Source organism: Pseudopodoces humilis, chromosome 1 (genome assembly GCF_049639895.1).
Source record: "Pseudopodoces humilis isolate 2021_Gansu_Grassland_sample_001 chromosome 1, ASM4963989v1, whole genome shotgun sequence".
In the NCBI taxonomy this organism is placed as follows: domain Eukaryota; kingdom Metazoa; phylum Chordata; class Aves; order Passeriformes; family Paridae; genus Pseudopodoces; species Pseudopodoces humilis.
The window spans coordinates 136136829-136161974 of record NC_142200.1 but is presented as its reverse complement, the minus strand read 5'-3'; the positions used below and the strand labels follow the sequence as shown (position 1 = coordinate 136161974).

Sequence of the window (25146 nt, the reverse complement as noted above, 5' to 3'; positions counted from 1 at the left end):
ATTCAGGCAGAACTCACCTTGTGTTACAGCCGCTTGAGGCAGCCAGCTGTGTTTGAGGTGTGAGAGGAAGGGAGAGTGCACTGCAGATGGGGCTGTGGGTGGTTAGCAGCCTCCAGGTCTCTTCAAGCAGCTCTCAGGATGCTCCTACCTGAGACAGTAGTTGCCTAAGAAGTGCTATCCAGAGAGAATATTTTAAAGATTTGCTGAACCTGGAGTTGCAGTTGGGGTTGATGGTGTGTGCCAGCACTAGCCAAGGCCTGCCTATGAGCTGGGTGAGCCACTCCCAGTGGTGCTCAGAGGGCTGCTTTGCCAGCACTTTATTAGGTTGGTTGTTTGAAGTAACGTGTTTGTGCCACCCAGCTAGGCTGGTTTTTGTGCATCCTGATGAATCTGTACTATCAAATACAGCATTTGCTGGTGGTGCAAGGTCTGTTTGCCCATTGTTGGAAGAGGACGGTGGGCAGGAATTCAGGCACTGTCCACACATGGGATTTGCTGTGTCTGCTTTGCAGGACCTTTGCAGATCCTCATAAACTTCACAGACTCTGATGTATCGGCAATTGTTCTATGGGAAAACTTTGGCTCAAGGGCAAAAAGAAAAAGTTCTTGCAAAATGAAAGAAAAAGCCTTTGTTGTTATAAAAGTGGAAACAGAAGTACTACTAATAATAGCAGCAAGTTAATTTAAAAACATGAAACAGTTCACAGAGCTTAAAGAGTTTGTGTTGTAACTGCCTGGCTTGCATAGCTGCTGAGAGTCCTCCTCTTATCCTCTGTCCAAAAGCTCAAAGCCTAGAGTTGAACTGTGTTGGAGGGATCAAAGGATCTCACTTTCTTTCACCATAGTTATTTCCTAAAAAATATAAATGTTCTTTGTGTCTGGAGCCATGGTTTCATGTCTTGTTGATTTTCTCTATAGAAATGGAAATTCAGGATCTTAATTCTTAAAAGGCAGGTGAGAATGCAAGGCTATCTGTACAAATATATGATTTTTACACTGTACTGCTTACCCCCATAAGAAAACATCTAAGTAGATCAGGGAAGACACATAAAAAAAATTCCCTAAGTGTGAATTACTCTGAGATAAAGTTAATTTAATTGCTCTTTGAACAAAAAGTTCACAGTGACTTCCAGCTGCATCTGTGAATTGTGAATTGTGTTCTATGAATGCAGGCATGTTCTAAATTTTTATTCACACATCTATAACTCAGTTTCTCATTGCAAACATTGTTGGCTGAAGGGTTTTTTGGTTGTTTTTGGTTGTTTGTTGGTTTGGTTTGATTTGGTATTTGTTGTTTTTTTGTTTTTTTTATGGTAACATGAGGAAAGACCAATTATTTATAATGCTAATAAAACTTCTGAGCTTGTTTTGATCTATAAAGCTTTCAAATTAATAAAAATTCATATTTTTTAAGTATATCAGTCGATTTAACCATAAATACCATATGGCTTTACCATAAATATGTATGTGTGTTTTAAGTCTGATATGGCAGACTGTTGCAGGAGAGAATTCCCTGGCAGTAATCTCCTGCCTTCCAGGAAAACACCTATGAGCTAATGTAAAATAAATATGTAGTAAATATGTATGATAGTAAAACTATCACCTTCTGCAACTGTCTTACATATTTTTGAAGCACCTTATGTCTGCACCAAGCTGATATTTTTAAACAGTATTCACCCTATTTGGGGGGAAAATGTTACAAGGGCTGCTTTAGATAACATTGTCTTTCATCTTGGAAGCTAATAGCAGCAATTCAGTTATGTTTTAGAGGAGGCTATTGGCTTTAACTGCTTTTAGATTACATCCCCTGGTCAATGTGTCAGTGCCTTTTTGGGAAAAATATGTTCAATAACTATGGATAGTATATTTTTCCTGTGTTAATCATACACTGAGAATCAATAATTCATAATTCCATTATGAAAATTTATTAATACATTGATTACAAAATAATTTCATAGTATGAAGGGAATGAATTACTTTTTATCACTCATTATTTAAAAGATATGTATTATTACTGCCATAATTATTATTACTACTATTTTAGTCCAGTCTCCAGTTAGGTACAGCTTCCAGTGGCTAGTGTAGCTTTTTCAGGTGAGAACTATTTGCAATGATCTCAGAATATGAGCTTCTTCACTCAGAGAAACTGCCTGTGCATATTACCCGTAGTTCAAAAACTCTCTGTTTGAAAGCAGGTCTGTTTGCCTTGAAATACTGTGGCTTAGGCTCCTCCACAGCTCAGCAATTGCGTCTCTGCGAGCTGCTCTTCCTGAGATGAATGGCAAAGGGTTTGAATGAGGCTCGTTGTTATGCAGCGTGTCCTGCAGTTGGAGGAGCCGAGCAGAGCTGCTCTGCAGCACCGTGGAGCGAGCTTTACAGAGGCTCTAAAATGCAGGCACTTGTGCTGTACCGAGAGGAGCAGGCAGTACATCAAGGTCAGGACGAGCTGGTAAGCCCTCGGCAGCAGCAGCAGCAATCTGTGCTGCCATCCAGGTCCATTGCTGTGGCACAGTGCTGCTGTCAGGGCTCAGGCAGTGCTCTCTGCCACGTGGATGCTCAGTGCCCTGCTACGTGGTGCTCATTTACTCATTACAGCCTTAGCGGCCGAGGCCCGGCGTGCAGGGAAATCTGGATCCGGTCCCTGTCTTGTTATCAGTTGACAATGCTTCCCTGCTGGTTTCTTGAAAATCACTGTCTCCAAAAGCAGCAGTGCGTGTTGAATAACAAACCCCTTCACATTCAGGCTCTTCAGGTTTGGGAACAGAGCCAACATTCTTGAAGAATGATTTAGTGGCCAATAAACATCTGCAAGGTCTGTAAGACTGTCAGAAGCAGTAACATTGAAAGTAAAGATCATATCAGTAGCAATTCCCCTGTCCTGACTAGGCATTCAGCGCAAATATTTGTTCAGTCATCCTTGCTCTCATTCCTGTTATCACAGACGGTTTCATACATTTTGCCAGAGAGGCAATTTCATCTTCTTCCACAAAGCTGTTCACATCCAAGGCCTTTGCAATGTTAAGTACCGTCCTACTACTGTTTCAGGACCTCCCACACGTGCTCCTTCAGAGTGCAGGAGCCTCATCTGTCTTAGGCAAAGGTTCTGCTGTGAAGGGCACTTACAACTTTCAATTAGTGAGCATCTGCAGTGTTAAAGTTTAGCTGCTCCTTGAGAATTCAAGCCCAGTGCAGCTGACTTTATTACACTGCACCAATCTCCATGATAGCCTGGAGAGGCTTTGAGCTCTTCTAAGTATGATTCTTCTGCAGGGTTACTGGAATTGCACTGCATTAGGACTCAAACCATTTTAAACACAAGATGATGTTTGGAATATAGGAGGTGTTTTTGCTGCTTCAGAAACTCTTGGCAAATAGGCACATCTTCCTGAATAACCCTGGGCATGCTGTTCTGCCCCAAGAGCTTTCTGCCTTTTGGTGCACTGCCTCTCACTCACTGAGTGAATAGGAAAACTGAAAACACAGCCCTTCTTGATAAGCTTCCCAATTTACTAGAATCTCTGAGGGCCAATTTAAAAAGGTGCCTGGGAATATTTAGGTTCGGGAAGAAATCCTGTAATGGAAATAATAACAGTGCAAGTTGTGGTGAGCAGGAGCATTAAGACTGCAATTGCTTCCCAAAGGAAAGCAAAGGAAACAAAACTGAAGAGTTGACTCAAAAATAGTGGTATCAAACACTAAAATCACTTCTGTGAAACTGGAGATGAGAATAATCCACAGGCAGCTCACTCAGCAGTTCCTTCCACTGATTATTCTGTATATGGTCAGGGAGGAGGTGACTACAGTTTTCTCTGTATGTTGCAGTTATTCCTCAAGAAGCTCAATAAAGGGGTTCCCATCACTAGGTGGGATCTGTTGAGCTAGATGAGCAAAGAGATACTTTTCTGACATACAGACCTGGCCTAGTTTGAAAGATGCCTCAAAACCTATCTTATATCCTCATTGAGTGTTCACTGCTGGTTCTGTATCACCAAAGCCATAGCATGAACACAATTGAGTGCCTCTGAGGACGGGATGATTTAATGATGTGCTGTTCAGTGCCACTTGATACATTCTGTCTGGCCCTTTTCAAAGTTTAATAAAGGTGTTTTCATAAGACATCTATGGGGTTTCATAAATGGATAAGTCAGGTGCCAAACAATCACAATTTAAAGTAATTTTAGATACAGAAGACCTTGTGGATGCTTACAATTTCATGGCTTTTTATGCATGCAAAGCAACACTCTTTTTAACCTTATCTGCACCTGTAAGTGCTCAGCTATGCTGAAGTTGAAAGCCCAGGCTTTCAAGTCAGAGTCTAGAGATTCTAGGAGGGAATGTACTGTAGTACCTGTGGAAAGGTCAGTTAGAATGACTTATTGAGCCCCACACACACCTGTAGCACAAGCAGAGAACAAGCAGAGATACTTTCAGTCACTAACATGATGTACTTAATGTGTTAAGTCCACCTGACTGTCTTCTCTCTTCTTGTGTCCTCTTCCTGCAACCACCTTGGAACTGTGTCATGGCTCCGAGATTGTGCAGGGAAAGGTGTCACCAACTGCTCCAGGTTCAGCCCTGGCACATCTCCATCATGTACCTTCAGGAAGTGGTGACCACAGAAAACACCATCTGTGATTGTACTTCTGTATCTCATAGTATACTTAGTGTGAAGGCAGATTGCATAGCTATTCCCATTTTTATGCAAACATACTGCAGAATACATATTTATATACGTATTATATATAATGTAGGAGCAGATACAGGTAGGTATATATTTGAAAATATCTGTATCTCCTTGGAGATATAAACAATCTCTTAAATTTCACATGTAATTCCTGGATTTGCAGGATCTGTTGTGCAACAGTTGTCTGGGTTACCAGGAGGCTCTTTTGCAGCTTACAGTCATTTTTAATGGCTGTTTGATTGCTGGAGCCCTGCTGATGCACTTTTCTTACAAGCTGCTTGAATTCGTATGCTTATGATCTCACAATGCAGTGAGTTTGGGACACTGCTTAGGTATCTGGGTTTAGTATTTGCACATGTGTCAGGGGTGGTTTATGTGGATATCAGGAAAAGGTTCTTCACCCAGAGGGTGGCTGGGTACTGGAACAAACTCTCCAGGGAAGCAGTCACAGCACCAAGCCTGCTGAAGTCCCAGAAGCATTTAGACAGTGTTCTCAGACTCACGGTGTAATTCAGGGGCTGTCCTGTGCAGGGCCAGGAGTTGGACTTCAGTGATCCTTGTGGGTCCAGCTCAGGATATTCTATGATTCTGTGGTAAGTATTGTGCATATTTCAGTACCTCATGCTGTGGATGGAAGAAGCTGTGTTTAAAGAGACCATATTTGTCAGTTCTTTATCTTACAGGCAAGTGAAAGAAACTGAATTTCATCTCTCAGGTAGACTTACCCGTTCTTTACTCCATTCTTCTGGCTAAACACACCATGGAAATCAGTTCTGGCTTTCACTGAGAAGTTCCTCCACTTGCCTGAAAATACAGTACCTTGTAATTTAAATTGTCTTTGTACAGCATATGCCATGTCTGAGCCTGCTTGGCTCCCAGGAGCAGGAGAGGAGCTGGCTCCTGCAAGTGGGGCCACAGGAATGGGTGGCACGTTCCTCTAAATTCTGCAAGAAGCTTCTGAAAATATTCTGTGTGCATGCATTCATATCATAACATTACACCGCATATATAGGGTCTGCTCCCAAACCCACAGCCAACTAGCATAACAAAATCAGATTTTACTGCTGTCATGTCAGCCTAGGGTTGAAATATGGCTTTGAAACCCTCCCTTTCACCCTGCTTTTTTAATGAAAAACAATCGTGCTGGAGTGTAATAGTGCTTACCCTGGCTGCATTTGACTTTAGCTTTTTATTTTTAAAGCCTTATTTTAGTCTTTAAGAGCTCCCAATTAAAATCTTTAGATCCAGAGTGAAAGACTGAACGTGCCTGCCTGCACAACAGCAACTTTCCTGGGTGGGAGAAGGATATTTTTGTATTAAAAACAAAGAAAGTTGACATAGTGGTGTGTTTTCTCCCTTTATATTCCTTACTCTTTTTTTTTTCCTGGTAAATCCTCATTTGCCATTTTGTCATTTCTTTTTTTGTAACATCTCCCATAGTCTTTCCTTTATTTCTTGTTTCCCTTCCACTTCTCCTTTTTCCTCTTTTCTTTATTTCATCCTCCCCCTTACCTGTTGCCCAAGGTGGTTTTCAGTGTTAACCCCTAATGGTTTGCAACAGAAGGGCAAACTTCATCTGATGAGTCAGCACAGCATGTGTTGTAAATCGCTTCCCAAATAACACCACACACACACACAAGAGAAGCCTAGGTCAGATGTTCCTTTATGCATTGTGAAATGCATGTGGGAGACTATCACCAAGGAACCTGACAACATTGCACGACTCAATGAGAAACATGCTAGCTCAATGAGAAAAAAAAAATATTTCAGTCAGCTTTGCAGCAAGCTTGTAAAGAAAATAAAACCGTATAACCATCAGTTTGTTAACAGCTCACCTCAACACTCACAGCCCCAGCTCCTATTATAGGCTCTGCTCAGGTCTGGCTAAGAAAACAAGACTCATACAGTGCCCTGAATCTCACCAAGGAGAACACACTGTCACTGGTTAGGGGAAATTTAGAGTCAGCTGCGACAGCCTGAACAATGAAGTGATTTACAACAGGTTTTTATCTATTTTGTTAACTCATAACTTCTTACATTCACATGCGTAGTTCAAGGCTCTAAGACCATTTGCACCATGCCTGCTATTATGTGGGGCTTTCAGTGCACTTATTAATGCAAATATTAATATAGACTTGCAAACTCGGTTTTCTTTTATGTTTTATAAAATACACCTATCACAGTCTCTGTGGACATGTACATTCATTTTATAAAAATCACATGTATTAAAATGTAATTAGGTGTCTACTCCCACTGCAGCAGGCTCCAGGCTGCACAATGTGAAAAAGACTTTGAATGCTCAGGGATTCAGGAAAAAACTTGAGTGTTAGCAGTCCTTCACATTTAAAGCTTGTATGTGAAGTTTGGTGCAAGAAACAAATTGCAATGAAATATTTTCACAGAAAAGGTTTGGCCTAGGGCTTGACGGAAAAGGGATGTTTCTAACATTGGCAAGACCCACCATATGGATCTTAATAGAAGATGTCAGACCAGGGCTATAGCTATTCCTGGGAAAAAAACCCACTGGGTGAGCAGGGAAAAATATTCGCTCTAGTGGTCACTGTGAACATAAATTGTCATTATGCAGCTTGTTCATCTGAAAGGATGTAACAGCTGATGACAGGTCAGTTGTTATACTTGGTGTCCCTGTGAAGCCAAGGGAGTGAGGTAACAGGGTTGTGGGGGTGACTTCATTGCAAACTGCTCTGTAACCTCCTGGAAGAAAGAGAGCAGCGGTAAAATAAAGCTTTGCTGAAAAGAAGCTTTCTCTAGAGCCTGGACCCAGAGCTCATTCCTGTAAGTTTCTGACAGCTTTCCTCCTCCCACCCAACTAAAGGACATGCTAATAAATCTTTGTCAGTAGAAATCCAGTACGCCCCTGAGATCAGACCAGCTGTGATTGGTGTCATGCAGTCTCCCAGGTCACACTGCCATGCTGTGTCTGCAGCCACAGGTCACCTGAAACTCCAACAGGGACTTTCATTCCTCCACCAAAAGGTTCTGCTGCATGAGCACTGCCAGCCACAACCTGATGGTTTCACAGAGACCTTCCCAGCCCAGGACCTGCTTTGGGGCAGGAGTGGACTCATAAGGGACAACACTGAAGGGAACCCATGTGGAGGTGGCCTGGGGTCTGCAGGGAGTGTTTGGGGAATATTTCTGTAGGAGACTCTGTGGTTTGGAGTCTCTTCCAGCATGAGCTTTCCTCTCTGCACTTCTCCATAATTCATCCTTCATAGGTCTGCTGTCCCTGAGGAAACTGGGAGGATGGTGCAAAAGGAAAAGGGTTTTAGGAGTTTCAGTGCTGGGTGGGACGAGTGCTGCCTGTGTGTTGAAAGCCTGTGGTACTGTGGGGCGCTGGCTGAGCAGTTAGTTATCCATGTTTACAAACTCATTTGTCTGTTTACATTACGCTTAAAAAGGGGGACTGCAAGTGCAAACATGGGACAGCTAGCTTCTTTTTCCTCCAATTCAAGCTAGAGAAGCTGAGGTTTTCTTGTTTTTCAAAAGGTGCTACATTTTTTGCACCAAGATTAAATGATATTTTTTATAAGAGCAAAAGCCCTGGCCTGCTGCTTTGGGCTACAATTTACCCTCCCTTGCATTGCTGAGCAGCCTGGGCTAAGCCACGTTCCCTCCCCAGATGTGGGTGAATATTAGTGGTGTTATGTGATTCATGGTTTACTTTGGGATCCTTCAGGAGTAAAGGAGCTGTGTCAATGCAGAAGAGCACAGGAGTATTAACTCAAATTAACCTAATTTTGTTCTTGGAGAAAGGGAGATCTGAAAGTCTTATGCACCCTGAAATTGTGGTTTGGAATACACTGGAGTCAAGGGGTGTGTGTGTGTGTGTGTGACCTACAGAAATACTTCATCACCCCACTAATTTACTCACACACGTAATGTTCATTTTTCTTTCAGCTGCCTCATTTTATTTCCTGTTTCTCCTTCTTTTTCCTCTTCTTGCTTGTTTTGAAAATGCTGGTCAACACATGTTAAGTCAGAGTCTCCAAAACCAACAAAAGAAAGTTCAGGAGAGGCAGTGAGAGAAACAACTAAATAATGTTGCCAATTTTAAAATGAAGATAAGTTATACAGGACCTTTTATTGAACCAACAAATGTTTTATGGTGTTCACCATTTGAGGCCAGCAGTTCTTTTCTTTTTTTTTTTTTCCCCCTCTATTTTAAGCTAGAATAGAAGATGTGTAATTCATCAGGAATCTGTACATGTTTAAGTAGCTTCAAAAAATACAACGCTGATGTGAGACTGACCTACTGTGTCTTGACTTCTATGTCCATTTTTTCCCCACTACATAATGTTCTGTACCTTTCCCTCTCTGTCTCATTCCCTCATTCACACATTCTTTCCCCTGTTGGTTTCCAGCCATCTTTGCTTTGTCAGTGTTACCTGATAACACAAAGCAGGGTTTAAGCCAGTTGTGGCTCAGCTGGAGCCGGATACCGCAGGGAGAGGGGGAGCCACGTGGAGGCTGCTTGGTGCTACCAAAGGGGTCAGTCTTGTCTTTGCTGTTCCCAGCAGGGCTTTAGGTGTACTTCATCACCCACACATGTGATATTCTTAGGTTAGAATTCTCAAATCCAAATGATAAAATGTCACTGTAATTGACATTGTTTAGCACACCCCCTGAAGTTGTCCAAGTATATAAAAATTACTCATTTGGATGCAGCAGACACTAAGTGTCTGAGTTGTTCTAAAACATTTGAATGTGCTGCAAGCTCTGTGTCACCAGAGAGCCTTTGTGCATAGTAAATTGGAGCTGTGTGATGCCATTGTGCAGTTCAAGGATGGTTTGCCTGAAAGAATGCTGGGCTCCATTTTCTTTGGCTGGTCCTTTCTGATAGCAGAAGAATAAAGGAAAACATTTTAAATATAAGAGAAATCCCGGGAAATTCTGTTCTTAAATGCTTTTGAAATAGTCAAAATATTGCCTTGGCAGTATTTTCACTTTGGGCTTCCGAGACTCATTTCAATCTCTGCTAAAATGGGACAGAAGGCTACCTTGCAAGAGAGTTGTCAGGATCAGCCAGTTAATAATTATGAAGAAATTTCATGGTGAAAAAAAGATGCCGAGTATATTATTAATAATGATGTGAGTCCTGAAAAATACCATGCTGTATCACAAAGCTGGTATTGTCTGGTGTCTACACTCTTGGCACTATGCCCTACAGTAAACTGTATACTGAAAACTCATAGTAATGGAAAGGTATACAGAATTCCATTGGTAGGTGATTTATAGTGACTTCCTATTATAAACAAGAGGGAACAAATATCCTGCCTTGCTGGTTTCTTTGGGCAGATGTTGAGAGCAGAATGAGACATTCTTGGCCAGCAAGAGCTGATTCCCTAGATGCTTACAACTGGGAGCAGAATGAAGTCCCAGAAAGTGAGGTTTAAATGACAATCCCTAATTTTAAATGAGTTTCCATTTTCAGTGTTTAAAGCTTTCTGACTGCAGAGCAAATGACCACAGTTTTAAATGATTTTCAAACCTGTAGCAAAAAAGTATTTCTGATGTTTAATATTAAATGGATTTGTTATAGGATCTCAATATATGTTGAAAGCTACCACCATCCTTTGACAAGAAGCATAATTCTTTCTGAGACACTAAAAAGCACCTTCAGCAGCAGCTTCTTCTGGTTTCAATTACTAAATATGCTATTGCACACTACTGTTGTTTGTTTAGGAAAATCATTTGTGCTGGCCACTTGTATGCTGTTAAAATGTATTTATGTCTGTATGTAGTAGGGTAAACATAATTTTTAACCTATCAAATGAGTCTTGGGAACAGTGTGGAACGCAATAATTCATCAGTACTGGCTTTCCCAGGAGTCACTTGACACACTGATCTAAGCTTGACAAGTCTGTGGGGGTTTAAATTTGTGTGACAGCTTGCCTTGGTCTCACTAGTGAGAGAGCCACATTCTTTAGGAAGAGACCAGAGGTGCTGCCACTGAAGGTGTGTGAGATTAAAGGTAACCACAGTGGTTGGAGAGCTCTGGTGCAACCTTGGTACCTCAAGGTTGGTAAAGTACTGCTTTTCATGTACTAGAGAGAGGGTCATGAGTGGAGAGCCCATCAGCACTTGCTCTGGGGTGAGTCCTCAGCTGAGGCTACTTGGTGAGATTCTGGATACTCCATCATTTTATCATTCCTTTCATCACCATTTCCAGAGAGGTTACCCAGCCCCAGTGCCATTTCCTTCTTGCCTCAAAGATGAAATCTAGGAACATGTTGTATGATGGTCAAGAAAATGAGCACTCTCCATTTTGAGAATGCAGTTGATTATTTTCATGGCGCAATCTCCAAAATGTTGCTTTTACAGTTGAAATATACTTTGCAATTCTTGCACAGATACCTCAAATATCAAAAGCTTCAATTATTGAAATCTTTATTTGGTAGTTGGAGGCAGAGCAGATAGATTATAAAAGATTAAGAAAAAGAAAAATATTGGGTAAGACTCACCATTTTTTGGCCTTTTTTTTTATATGTTTGATAACATTTTGTCATCTATGTTTTTTCTCTGGTCAGTGAAGAGCCAGACATGACCAGCCTGCATTTCTTCCAGGCTGAGGTAAGCCATTAAGGCTGTACTTATACTAGCAGTGTACTAATGTCTCTGTATATAAAAATAGATATGAATCATTGATATACTGAATAGCCAAAAGAGAGATATGCTCCTCCCCCATCCAGCTGTCGGCATATCCACATGGATGATAATACTGTCCAAAGGACAAGAGTCTGAGGAAGGGGCCACAGAACAGGACTTAGGAATTTGGCTTTGCAGCAGCACTCAAGGACATTGGGCTGCAGTGTTAAATAGAATGGCTGAATCCATTTCTTGGAGGACATCTCTGTTATTTATGAATGGAGTCTGGACAAGTAAAGATACAAAGATGCATGACTTAGATGGCAATTTCATGGCATGTGAAGTGAACCCCACTTCTGCTTTGATTCACATCAAGTTGGTTTGACTGGCAAGATGTCAAGCAGAGCATAAGGAAAGGTTTTTGTCTCTCTCACAGTGGTTATCCCTAACAACAACAACAACAAAAAGGTAATACTTCCTTTGCTAACGGCTGTTCAGACACAGGGGAGCTGCTTGGATGCTGTGGTAGAGCAGACTGGTATATGCTGTCAGAGGTTTGGTATAGCAGAAAAGGATTTTTGGCAAGAAAAACGGGGCCTGTTCTTTGAAATGATAAATTTTCAGACTTCATCGTACTAACATGCTTTGAGAGCAGTTATTAGCCAGAGCTTTGCAAATTATCAGTGATGGTTTTATTTTAACCCAGTTTTGAGTTTCTTTGACTTAAATTATTTGTTTGAAAAAACCATAAAATCCAAACAGAATAAGAACATATGTGTGATTCAGGAAAAATCTTCAGCAAAGTTAAAGGATAGGCAGTTCTTTCTGCCTGGATTTTATTTTTTAGTTTTGCTACTGCTTTTATATACCATGGTCAAGATGCTTTCTTTTAGAGCTGGCTAAACACCAGTAAAAAATATTTGCAAATACTCCTTCAAATAAACGCTGGAATTGGAATGTGTGTCACCATTCACACCTACTTCCCTCAGAAGTTTGTACAAGCAATTTTTTTGTTCATAGGAAATATTTTCCAACAGCAGAAGAAACTGACAGATGCTTGAGAGAGGTGTATTTATATCCAGGTTTGCTCTGGCAATGATGTTCTCTATTACTTGCCATTTCCATTTCTATAGCTACTGACCTATTCAGTCCTAAAGCTCATCTTGAAAACTGTCTCTAATTAAAAAAAAAAAAACAATGAAGCAGGGCTGAAGAATTCTTCATAGCCAAGTACAGCTTAAAAAAGGAGACTTTGTTTGTCATCCAGTACCTCTTTCTTGATCAAATATTTCTTTTTTCCTTGGTTCCTTGTCCTCTTCATACACTGGTTTTCACCCTCTTGAATCCCATTCAAGCATTGTTCTAGGAGATCTTAAAAGATACTGATTCAAGCTGTGCACTTTTGGAACAAAACTTAAATATTGGTCACCTGTGAACATTTATTTATAAAGCTGTTTTGCAAAAGGATGGAGACCTGCCAGATCAAACAGTTTGGCAAACAGCTGATCTCTGAATTGCAGCTGGTCTCCCTGCTGTTCTTTAATGGGACTGTGGTCTCCAGAAGTCACCTCCAAGTATGGGCAGTGCAGCTGAGCTGAATTATTGGCTGTAGGAGACAAAGGACTGCTGGCTGTGGTTGCTCCTAAGGGGAGGGCTACCAAGGGTTATTCACTGGAAGCTCTGTTTAAAGACAAGATCGAGTTTTAATTCATAATCTGATGGAAATCTAGCAGTAAGGTTGATTTGTATTTGGGAATCTGGCCTCGCAAAGACCTACAGTACTTTATGGGATTTATGTTGTGTTTAGAGACTCTTTGGGTCTCTTGTAGCCATTAGTGCTCATGCTGTTGCTGTTTCTTTGGTTTGACTTGTTTTCCATAGATACTGCAGCTGGGCATCAGCTTCTTACTCCTCTATAATGTATTTCTGTGTCAGGATAGCAAAGCCAGTGAATAAAGCTTATACATTTCTGCCTGGTAAATATTTCTGGCTTCTCTGGGATGTGAGGACTTAGTGAATGAACAAATATGACTCTTGATGAGGAAGTGTAGTTTATGCCTGTGATGCAGTTTCATCTCTGAGGGCTGTTAACCAGGTGTGCTTGTTACTTGTGTCCCTCTCAGCTGCCTCTGTGACGGGGCACTGCCTGAGCAAGGGGTGCAGTAGAACCCACACACATCATGTGTGCATGGGTGAGAGTCCTATTTTTAGTGCATACTAGAAGGCATTCACTGAAAGGCAATTTTTAGGTTTTGCAATTCCTTATGTCTGTGGTATTCAAAACAAATATGTTTTGAAGAACTCCTCTATTACCCTGCAAAATATAGGTGAACATTCAAGAACAGCTACACCTTCAGTGTAGCTTTCTCCAGGAAGATGCCTGCATGAAGCTAGTCCTTTATGTGTTTCAAAGCAAAGATTTTATTTTAGATCTGGTATCAATTTTGGAATAAATCTTGGGTTATTTTTCAATATGTCTATTCCCTGAACATGCTTGTTTTTAAAACTCTTAAAATAAAATAGCCTTTTTTTTTCCTGTTTTCAGAAAATCTGGAGAATGGACCAAATAAGTGTGAAAGGTGAGTAAGGGACTTCAAAGTTTTCCGAAACTACTTTTGTTATTACAACAACTACTGTTGTTATTATTACAGTTTTCCTGATAGCTGTGTAAGATGTGTGTGTAAATATTTGTTGTTGCTTGAATCTAGCACAGCTAACAGAAAGGGACCCAGCAAAGATGAGACGTACTGGAAGGAGATCAACGCAGCTATGGCCCTAACAAACCTTGCCCAGGGGAAGGATAAACTGCAGGGAACGACCAGCTGCATCATCCAGAAATCATCACATATATCAGAAGTAAAGACTGTGAAAGTACCATTAGTTCAGCAGTTTTGAGGGATGGGTCCTCTTTCTTTTTCACGTCAAACAGACATTTTCCTCACAGGATTGGTTTTCAGCAAAATCAGATTCACAGACAGGAGGAAAATGTGCAAAACAGGTCCCCTTTTACAGAATGGTCAGTTAAAAAAATTAAGGTTCCTTCTGACTCAGATGTTTTCATTGTATTAAATAAAATGTTCAACTGCTTCTATAAAAGGCATGTAAATTATAAAAACCCTGTTTTTATCAAAACATTAACTTATTTTATGTTACTCAAAGTGCGCATAAGATGTTTGCATTGCTATTACAGTAAGTGCCTTGCTTTGAAAAAATAAGCTATAACGTGGGCATAGTACAACAGTGTTATGCCTCAAAATGACAATGCCATAATGCTTATACTTTGTATATTATTCCAAGTGGGCTTAAGCAGCCGAGGGCTAAACACATTACTGCTGAAGGCCCTGGAGAGTTGTGCTTATTTGACTTGTACAAACTGACAAGTCTTAATGAAATTGTTACATCATTCTCACTCTCTTTTTTTTAATCAACAGTGTTATAAAAATTGTACAGTACGTTTTGTCAAAGTGAAGTTAAGGTTGTTATGCATGTTTCTTACCTGTATATGCAGTATATTAAAATACCAAAATCATTCCTTTGAAAAGTGCAATACTCTAGAACACACAAATTTAGGAAATAAGTTAATTGTTCAGATTATTTTGAACTTATACATATGCTCTCAGCTGTGTTGCTCATTAAAGATTTGTAGTTGAGAAGGTTTTAGTCAGACTAGTTGTAAATTCAAGTTGAACTTCTATAATTTTAAGCTTTACTAGTGACTTACTGAAGTTTTGATAGAAGTAAAATTGGTTTCTTCTTGTACAAAACAAAAACTATAGTGCCATTCAGAAATGTTTCCATGGTGGAACTTATTACTTTAATGTGGTTTAAACATTTTTATTTTGTATGTACTGCATAAATGAGGACAGTTGATTGACATCTCACATTTCAGTAAGAAAAGCCTATAATATAAATTATCAAAGCCCAAACAAGAATCACAAAAGGAACTGAAACATTGAAGAATCTCAGCATTTAAGGCAGGAGGGTTTTAAGAAGATACTAAACCATGTATTAAATGTCATGTCTCTAAAATTGACTGCTATTGAGTGTAATAACTATCATAAAACAAGGTTTATTTTTAAATTTTATCTGGAGGTGTACAAGTTATTCTTAAGTCATATAACAATAGTCTAATGAGGTTTACAGTGCTTGAATAAACAGTGGCAAAGCCAAAACCAATTTATACAGAATCCGTTACAGAAAACTGGAAAAGAGCTGATTGTTGCTAGGATTTGGATTTTTTCCTGTGGGTATCCTGTCAGGTTTTTTCCTACTTATCCCTTTCCTTGCTTCTCTTTATGGTGAGCCATCAATGAACAAGACAAGACTTTAGTTCTGCTCCTGCTGAGTTTAATGGCAGAACTCCCACATCAATGGAAGCAGGACTATGCTAATGATGTAACTAACTTGCAAATGGAGGCTGTTTCAGTTGCACTAAAATTGTCAAGAGACATTGCAAATATCAGCCTTGGTGTGACTTCTTAGGAAACGTCTTGATGTAACATAACGTTGTTGGTTTTATTTAGTGTACAATGAAAATTATTTGATATGAAAATATTTTGTACATATATATTTTTACTTTGTTTTCTAAATTGCTGATTTGCATTGACTTAAAGTGCCAAGCAAGAAATGTATGTTGTGACTGTATGAACAGTTGAAGTATGTTTTACTGACTTGCATCATTATATGTCTAAGATTCCATGACATTAATTTTTAATACTTTACTGGATTTTGGCATAATAATGTGAGTTTATAACTAATAGCAGAGAGTTAATACTTCACTTTTGTTCATACTATTATAAGTTATTCTGGTATTAAATATTTTGTGACAATAAATTCATGGTTTTGACAAACTCTTCTGTTAGGAATATTCAGTGTTTTTGTCTGTATAAACAACAAAATTTGTCATGTAAAAAGGGTACTTTTGGGGACTCCTCTGAAGTAAAACTGGAGAAGGCAAGCCATTGTATAAACAACTTGTTAATGGTTCTCTTTTCCAATGATCAAAGCACAAGAATAATCTGTAAAACACATCAAGTGGGTTTTAAATTTAAGAAATACTTGGCCTAATTTCTTGTTATTGTTTTCTTTAATTTATTTTTTTTCTACTGCTGCTTTAGAGTTTTCTGAACACACAAATTCTGATGAATTATGTGTGTGTCTTTTTTAAATAACAAAAGTCATGATCAGTGCTGAGCCAACAGCTAATGAAAACTCAGTAATTATTTATGATATTGGAAAAACAAACATTATTACTATTGCTCTTCCTTGTTTCAACATATGTAACCATTTTAGTAAAATAAATAACTGCAAACAACATCTTGCTGGTTTGAATTAAATATTCATTTATCTGTCCTTAGGCATTTGCATTTCTGGTTTCCTGTAATAGTCAGGTTTTCCCTGTACTGGGACATAAGCATGTGACAGGATAGGACAAAACAGAAAAGTTAGTCTGATCAGTACACCTTGTGGTACATAGTTGTGTCACGTAGTTTAGCTCATCCCTGATGAAAATGACTGCAACAAGGCTTGAGTAATGACTAATGACAACATGGCAGGATGCTAGTAAATCCTCCACATTGGAGGAGTGCAGGGGAAAGCCATAGCTACTTACTGACCTGAATCACTGGAGAAGGTCCATCAGTGGGGAAAGACTTCGGTCACTTAGGTGTTTTTGGGAGCTACATTTGTCTACATTGCCCTGTGTGGATGTTTGGCTGTGGAACCCTGCTGGAGAAGGAGATGCAGTCAGCCCAGCCAGAAGCTCAGTGCTCATAGTAGAGAGCCCAGTGCAAGTGATCTCAACTTTTGTGCCTCAGCAAAGCTGATCCACTTGCATGGGAGGGGTGATAGCTAAGATTTGCTGGGCAATCAGCAATTTCAGTTTTTATGTCCTGCTGATCTGTGATAAGCGTGTACTGCTGCGATACTTCTGGCCATCCAACATGTCAGTGGAGATCTGGATGTTAAGCTGATACGTGAGTTCCTGAGGGAGTATGTACAGCCTGACTTTTGCTGTTGGGAATGTGTAAAAACACCCACATCTTAATGATTCTGAGCTACTTGGCACCTACTTTGTACCTGAGTCTGACATGAAGACACCAACTCAATCTGCTCCCACCTACTCTGTCACATCATTTGCCAGAGCTGAGCACTCCAAACTCTTATAAACCACTGAGTCAGGGGAGCTCCAATTTTCAATTCAGTAGTTAGAATATATATTGGGCTCAGGATTGCAGACTCCTCTCCTAGCACCACACAACTGCTGCAACCACTGAGCTGGCTGGCTTTGTAGCCTCATATCCTCCACTGGTAACCTAATGCATAAATATGTATGCCAGGTGAAGCATTCCACCAGGGAGACTGAGAGCAAGTCCCAGGACAGCACATAGACCATTTTGAAGACGTTTGATAACTTGGTTGCTTAAGTTTTAACCTGGAGTTTGGCTAAGGATGGCAGCTAGACTTGGGTACCCACACACAAGTGCGTGAAGTAGCTGCTGTACTATGAGCTAGAAGGAGAAGGTGGGGAAGGAGGTTGGTAACATGTCTGTACTGTGAAAGGAAGAATGGATTTAGCTTTAGCTATGGAAAAGGCTATGTGGGCTTAAACCCATTTCTTTATTATTACCTTACTCAGATACATTCTCATTATGTTCCCTGTCTTTGATGAATTGTTTTTATCTACCTAAATTATCCATCAGTGGAGATCAACAACACCAAATGTGAGATGCTATTACAGGAAGCAGCTTTGATTATAAAAATAATCATGAGCTTCTGGAATTCACTGTACTTTTAATGCTCAGAAAGTCCTTTTACCCTGCGTATCATCCCCAGCAACAGGAGACAGCGTAGGAATTGTTCTGCATTAGTCAAAAGGGCCCCTGCACCAGGGAAAGGCCTTGGTGGCTGCCCTGGGGGATGCTCTGAAATGCCAGGGAACTGCATTCTCTCCCTGATTCATGACAGTGATTGGTGAATGAGGAATCACTGGCATGAATCACTCAGGACCAGTCAGGGACCATGCCAGTGGGGCACAATTCACCTTGCCTACTAAGGCCCTGCCAAGTAGCGGGACTGCAGCCACCAAGCTCAGATCATCCTTCAGGAGGCTTTCCAGAGGCTTTCAGGTTCCATCGTGCCTCTGTAGCTTTCAGTCTTGCACAAGTCCTGGGCCATATTCTTCACATGGCTTCTAGGAGCTAGAGAAGATGGCTTTATCTGCTGGTGAATCCCCTGTGTGGGGTTGAAGATGAGAATAAATGTGTTTAGTCATCCAACTCTCCAAAACTGAAGAAAAGCTTTGATTAATTTGGCTCCACCAGGTCTATACAAGTCTTATTCATAATTTCTGCATTCAGAAGAATACTGAGGACCTTGAAGCAGCCCTGGCAGAGCCATGATCCCAGTACTGCCAGGAGAGAAAAACAGAACAGCAAAGCTTGCCACTGCTCCTGGCATTGCCTCAGATGTCCTCTTGCTGTGTGGCAAAGGGAAGGGTGCAGCTGTTTCTATTGTGTTTGACTTTCACTAAATCACAGAATCATGGAATAAGCTAAGTTGGAAGGGACCCAAAAGGATCGTGTCCAGATCCCATCCCTGCACAGCACCATTCTCAAGAATCACCATCTGCTCAAAAGCATTGTCCAAACACTTCTTGAACTGTCAGACTTCATGCTCTGACCACATGACTGTGTTGTCTTTCAGGTGTTTTTCAATACTTCCCAGAATAATTTCCATAACTTTATCAAGCACTAAAGTGAGACTGACAGGGCTGCAGTTTCTGGAGTCCTCCTTCTTGTTCTTCTTGAAAACTGGGACAACGTTTGTCAGCTTCCAATCATCTAGGACCTCTCCAGATCCCCAGGACTGCTCAAAAATCATCAAGAGAGGTTTTGCAATGACACCAGCCAGCTCTTTGGGAATTCTTGAATGATTCCTATCAGATCCCATAGATTTGTACAGATCCAGCTTGGGAAGCAAATCCTGCATAGTTTCAGGGTTGAATGGAGACTGATCACTGGCAAACAGGGTCTTCCAGCTCAGGGCATTGAGAACCCCTTGGTCCATCATCTATTTTGAAGATAGAGGCAAAGAATGCATTAAACACCTCTGCCATGTCCATATCCCTCCCTGTTTGTGAGGTGAACATCTTCATCCTATAATGGGTCAAAGTTGTTTTTGCACTGCCTATTACCATGTTATTTCAAAAAAAACTTTTAGTGTCCCCCACATTTCTGGTCAAATTAAATTATTTTCTCACACAAATGCACTTTTCCTGCTGTGAACCCCCATATTCTGCTCTGAAACCTGCAACACAAGTGTGCTTCCATTCAGTCCCTGGTGTGCCCACACTTAAACCTGTGCCTGATTCTTGCAGGGAAATACAGCCTGGGTTTGGCACAGACTGAGAATACCAGACCCTCCAGTGTTCCACTGCGGCCCTGAAGTCCAGTTGGCACCAATTGGTCACAGTGACAGCTTTAAGCATGACAGCCCCCTGTTCTCATTCCTGTGCTACTATGAATGATCTGTGAGTCTCTTGGAGAATTAGAAAGAACCTCAAAGGGTTTCAGGCTCCTAACCTAACAAATCAAAGCACTTCTGAAGGTCTGAGGGCCAAGTCACGTTTCCATGGCCAAGTGCAGGCAGTTGCGTGCGTACTCTGATCCATCTGGACAGAAACTTGGGTAACCAGGTTTGACATCAAGCCTGAGCTGCTATATCAAGGTCCCCCAAAACCATGAACTGGACTTAGTGTGGTGTATGTCTGTGCAGCTTTGGGGTCATTGATTGTTCTATGTCTTATAATGTCCACAAATTTCTCTGTGCTTTTGTGCAATATTTCAAAGAGGACAATAATACAGCTTTGTGTGGCTGAGCTGATTTTTGTAGGAGGACTTTGGTGGTTGGAACCTGCTCTGATGACATCCCTACCCAGCCTAGTTAGTAGGGCAGGAAAGAAAGGTGAAGCATGATGCAAAGGGCTGAATTGCCTGGGAGCACTGCAGTGACACACTGCAAGGGAGGCTACAGGAATCTAGCCTTGATGCCAGTTCATGTTTTACGAGCTGATTTGCAAGTGCCCGGGTGTGCTTGATTCTCATTAGCAGCAAACTTGAGATTCAAACACACAGTTTTCACAGTGCTAGATTGCTGAGCCAGTGTTTAGGTTTGGGCCCCATCTTGAAACTCCTCTTGTTTAACAAGAAGGGAGGTAGTTGGCTAAAATACAAGTACCCTGAGGGGGGAAAAAAATGAAGAGGGAAAAAAAAAAGAAGTGGAAAAGAGACACGAATGCCTAATGCAACAGAAAAAAACCAAACCCAAACCTCCTTAATGTTGCTGTTATGTCAGCTTGGGTTATTGGCAGTGGAAGTGGTTATTGGCAGCGGAAGTTAGACCTGGCTCAAGGCTAATATAACTTGTGCACCTGACTTTTTAAAAGAAGCTGAGATCTGGTTTCTTTATGGATGGGCTTTTTTTCATTCATGGTATTGGTGCTTTCTCCAGATTTCCTTAACTTTCCTTTCAGCCTGCTTTGGACTTAATTGTCCTTCTGTCTTTCCTCCTGCCTGAAAATTCTCCTGGTTCATGCAGACAGCAATGGGATCGTCCATGCGAAAGGTCATTCTTCTGGTTTTGCAGTCATAGAGGTGGACAGTGTATGACTCAACAAGCTGGTTTGTCAATGACAAAGTTTGGTATCTCCCTTCTCACAGACCAGGGCCAATGAACATATGAAGTCTCAGGAGTGTGCAATAGAGGCTCTTCAACCAACAAGCTCACCATCTATCACTTCACTCCTAACTACTACTGCTTTTGGCTATCTTAACTCCCAAAAGGACTGTCAATTTAACCATAACTACCTAAGAACTGCCAAGTCTCATTTTATGAGCTGCTTTTGAGAGTTTAGCTATTTAAGGCTGATTTTAAACAATTTTTATTGGTACTTCGTGGCATGTGCCTGATTTACAGTGCTGTAAATAACCACAAATTAGGGACATTTCTTTCTTTACAGTAAAGGCACATTATCTTGAGCATAAGAAAGATAGTTGTTGGTAAAAAACTGGAGTGCAGGCCCTTTTCTGCCACACGCTTCCTCTGTGAGTCCAGGTAAGCCTTATCCTGAGTTTAGTCCATGCAGACAAGCTGACTCTTGCCTGGAGATGCTCTAGACACCAGGGAATGTCCTGAGATGTCCCTCACTGCTGTGGCAGGAGACAGCACTGCTGTTTTGTAAGTGGCACTCTCAGTTGGACGCACTTAAGGAGCTGTGGGCTTTTGATGGTAAAGGTAATTTAAAATTTCATCTGAGTCACATGTCCTGGTGCAGGCATCACCTTCGGCAGCACTTCCATCTCTTCACTGACTGCAGCAGGAGACTGAGCTACTGAGACAAGATACCCAAATCTGGCACAGCTAAAGTTGGGGAAGACAAACCACACTCTCAAGAAACAAGCCATTGGGACCCACACCATGAGAATTATTATTGGGCTCAGGCCACAACTACTGACCTCCCTTTGCAATATCAACTGAGGATCACAGTGAAGTGCATGGATAACCTCATCCCAGGAAGTGTGAAGTGTGTCTTTAAGAAAGATTCCTTGCTGCCCAGGAATTCTGTGGATGTACAAGTTTAGGTGTAAGATAAGATGTTTCATTTAGGACCTACCCTGTGGCTTGGAAATGTTCAGCAGAGCAGTCTGATTTTCTTCATATTAACTGGTGCAGGGAGGAGAATCTTCACTCTTAAGGGTTTAAAGCTCCGTTTCTGTGCCTTTTTAGGAATTTTTCTCCCAGTTTTGAAAACTAGAGAATGTGCTTATAAGAACCAGAAGAAATCCAGAAGTCAGGCAGCACAAGATAACCCTGATGTCATTTTGGGAAAGGACAGCAGACCCATAGAGACCACACTGGGTTCTTCAGTGCCACCACTGCACTGCACAAATGGGTTCCTTTTTAACAGTAAATTCCCTGTTCATGTTTGTTGCCTTCACACGCAGAGAAAAAGTTCTATTCATAGGGAAGAGTGAGAGTGTATAACTGTAGTACATGGCTAAATGCTTTGGGCAGCACTTAAAATGTTAATCTTAACTTTGGGAATCTTGTGAAATGGCCACAAAATATGTGGCCGGATTTTAAAATGTTCCAAGTACTCAGTGGCAGCCAGTGAAGTCATGAAAAATGGTAAGCAGCATTTCAGCTAAATCTTTGTGAATAAAATGCCGGGTCAGCAAATTGGAAACATTTTGTGAAACAGGACAACTGTGTTTAATTTCTTTGGATTTCTTCTAAGAAAGCTTAGAGATGATCAATCTCCAATTTTTATTTTTTTTCATGAATAAGTCTAGTTTTTCAGATTTACTCTTGTTGTCTTGAAATGTAAGATAATTATAGTAAAAAGGATTGAAATCAACAACAAAATAGAAATAATTGAAACTTACAAAAATACTGAGGTTTCCAAATTATGTTTGCTGACTTTTTAAAAATGTTCTTTTGGCTATTTGTCTTCATTGTTTATGTATTTACACTTTCTAACCCATTTTAAAACAACCAAAAAATAAAAAGTTTTACCATCTCAAAAATATCTACAGGCAGGGAAAATACATTCTCCCTAGTTGCACTGAAGAACTTTTAATGCTCATTGTCTTGAAAACAAGAGCACTTTCACATGGCGACCTGTGTATATAAAAGTCTGTATCTCAGTACTGCATTTGAGAGTACTGGTTTTTATGCTGAATCATTTCAGTCAGCACAATGCTGCTTTTGCTGTAGGTCATCTTTGTATCAGTGTCCTGTTGCCTTCAAAAAAAATAGGGTTTAAGAGAAACTGTGAGGCTTTTTCTGCTGTCTGGGATATTGAACGGAATTTGCATTCAGGTGGAAAATGAAGACAGTGAACATAGCATGTGCTGGTACTTCTCATCCTTGGAGAGCAGACAACCACTACAGTAATGGAAGAATCTATGTGGTGTTCATTCATGTATGTTGATTACAAATAATAGAACAAGCAAGAGAAAGCAAGTGGATCAGACTGAAGAGGGCATCTCCATCACTTAAAAAGAGACTGCAACAGCAATAATAAATATATTTCTCAGTGAGCAGTGTAATGGCAACCAGAAAACTGAGAGTGCTCCAAGTTTTGCACCAACCTTTTACTGGCAGTGAAACCACATGCAAAAAAAAGTGAGGAAAAAGCTCAGCAAACAGCCAAGAGTGTCTCACCATGCTTCTAGACGTAGAACAAAGAAAATCTTAGTAATTTTGAGTCTTTTAAACCCTTGACTATGGTCCTGGAGCTGACATCTTCTAAGCAGGGTATCTGTAGGTGGGCAGTAGAAAGGTCATCTCAAGAGCAGCCTGCCCAGACTGGTGTAACCCCATCAGGCCATGCCCAGTGCCAAATTGGAAGAGACTGGGCTGGAAAGTCTGGTGCTTTTGTCACTTTAAAGTATGTGAAGTGTTATATAGTTACAAGTTATATTTATCCACCCTCTTTCACCTTTTTACTTAAAAGCCTTTCCTTTATGGACTGAGTTCCTGGAAAACCACATCTCCTTACTGCTATCTCAAACAAGGCTACTTGCAACAAGTGTTTACTGTGAACAACAATATAAGCATTGCTGTATAATCCAGTCAATATCAAACATCTTCTAAGAAGCATCAATCTGATTCCCCTTCATGAACAAAAATACAAGAAGGTTGCAATCTTTTTGAGTTTTCCTCATGGGAAGCTGGGGTGGGAACTATATACACAATTTATAAAATTAAATATTCCCCATATCTGTTTCACAAGGACCTGTACCAGCATGAGAGCAGGATTTGGTGGTACCTGGATTTAGACTTGAAATTAAATACAGGCATGTGGAAACATTGTTATGTAAATGAATACTAAGCTGCCTCTTGCTGCATTCCCTCAACACCAACAAAATAGTAACACGAAAACCAAAGGCCAAGTGTAATTTTTTAGCTTGTTCTGTGAGAATGAAAAGAAAACCTGTCCAGTGTAGGAGTCATTACTTTTTCATCTGTGAAGTCTTAAATGTCACAGACCCTGGGCTGAACTCTTCTTTCATCAAAACCAATGGAGCTTTGATACTGGTTTCCACTTGAGCATGAAAGATCCCAGAGACTCAATTTTTCACCTTTTACTGAAAATCCTGGCAATGTACTCCAATGTCTTGCTTTCAGTACTTTGTTCTGATGGGTCCTGTTGCTCAAGTAGGAAGTAAATTTCAGAGAAACTGTAGCTCAGAGACATCACAGCTCTGTGCTGGTGATTCAGCACTGCTCTAGCCTGAGGCACTGCTGCACCAACCCAGACAGAAGGGCAAAGTGTTCTAAGATGCAATCAAGTTACCTTCACGTGTCTTTTACCCACTTCTCCATGCCCTGTGGATCAACCAGGAAACCACCAAAACAAACACTTGAGGCTCACCTGTGCCCTGATCCTGGCCACATCTTCACAGTAGCGAGGCAATAAGAGGCACTTGATCCCACAGGGCAGGATAGGCAGCCCCGTATCTGGGTATTTCCACTGTACAAGGGTGTCAACTGATCCACCAAAACATGTGCTGCCCAGCCATGTAAGGGACAAATTACAAAACTGTGAAACTGTGGAATTCCAGACAGTTGGCTGACATCTCAGGGATCTGCAGGAACAGCCAGTCAAGCTGTGCATAAGGCAGGAAGGTACTGAGAGTAACAGTCAGCATGAGCTTCTTATAAATGTATCATATAAACCAATTTTATTTCCTTCTGTGACAGTAGAGCAAACTGCGTGTATGGAAGATACATGGTAGATCAGACAGCTATTGGGACTCTAGTTAGATTTCTGGCAACTTCTCATATGA

General features: G+C 40.8%; 1 protein-coding gene across 2 annotated transcripts in view; it reads left to right on the top strand.

The window, feature by feature from the left end:
* MKX (mohawk homeobox) overlaps window positions 1–16146 on the top strand; it is a 48468-nt gene extending 32322 nt beyond the window's left edge. The window contains exons 6-7 of one of the 2 annotated variants that reach the window (XM_005518710.3): window positions 13839–13872; window positions 14002–16146. In XM_005518710.3, coding sequence (XP_005518767.1) covers window positions 13839–13872; window positions 14002–14188 — 221 coding nt within the window. In that variant the 3' untranslated portion in view covers window positions 14189–16146. The remainder of the gene's footprint in view (window positions 1–13838; window positions 13873–14001) is intronic. The other variant, XM_088066320.1, reaches the window with a different exon arrangement.
* The last annotated feature ends 9000 nt before the right edge of the window (window positions 16147–25146 follow it).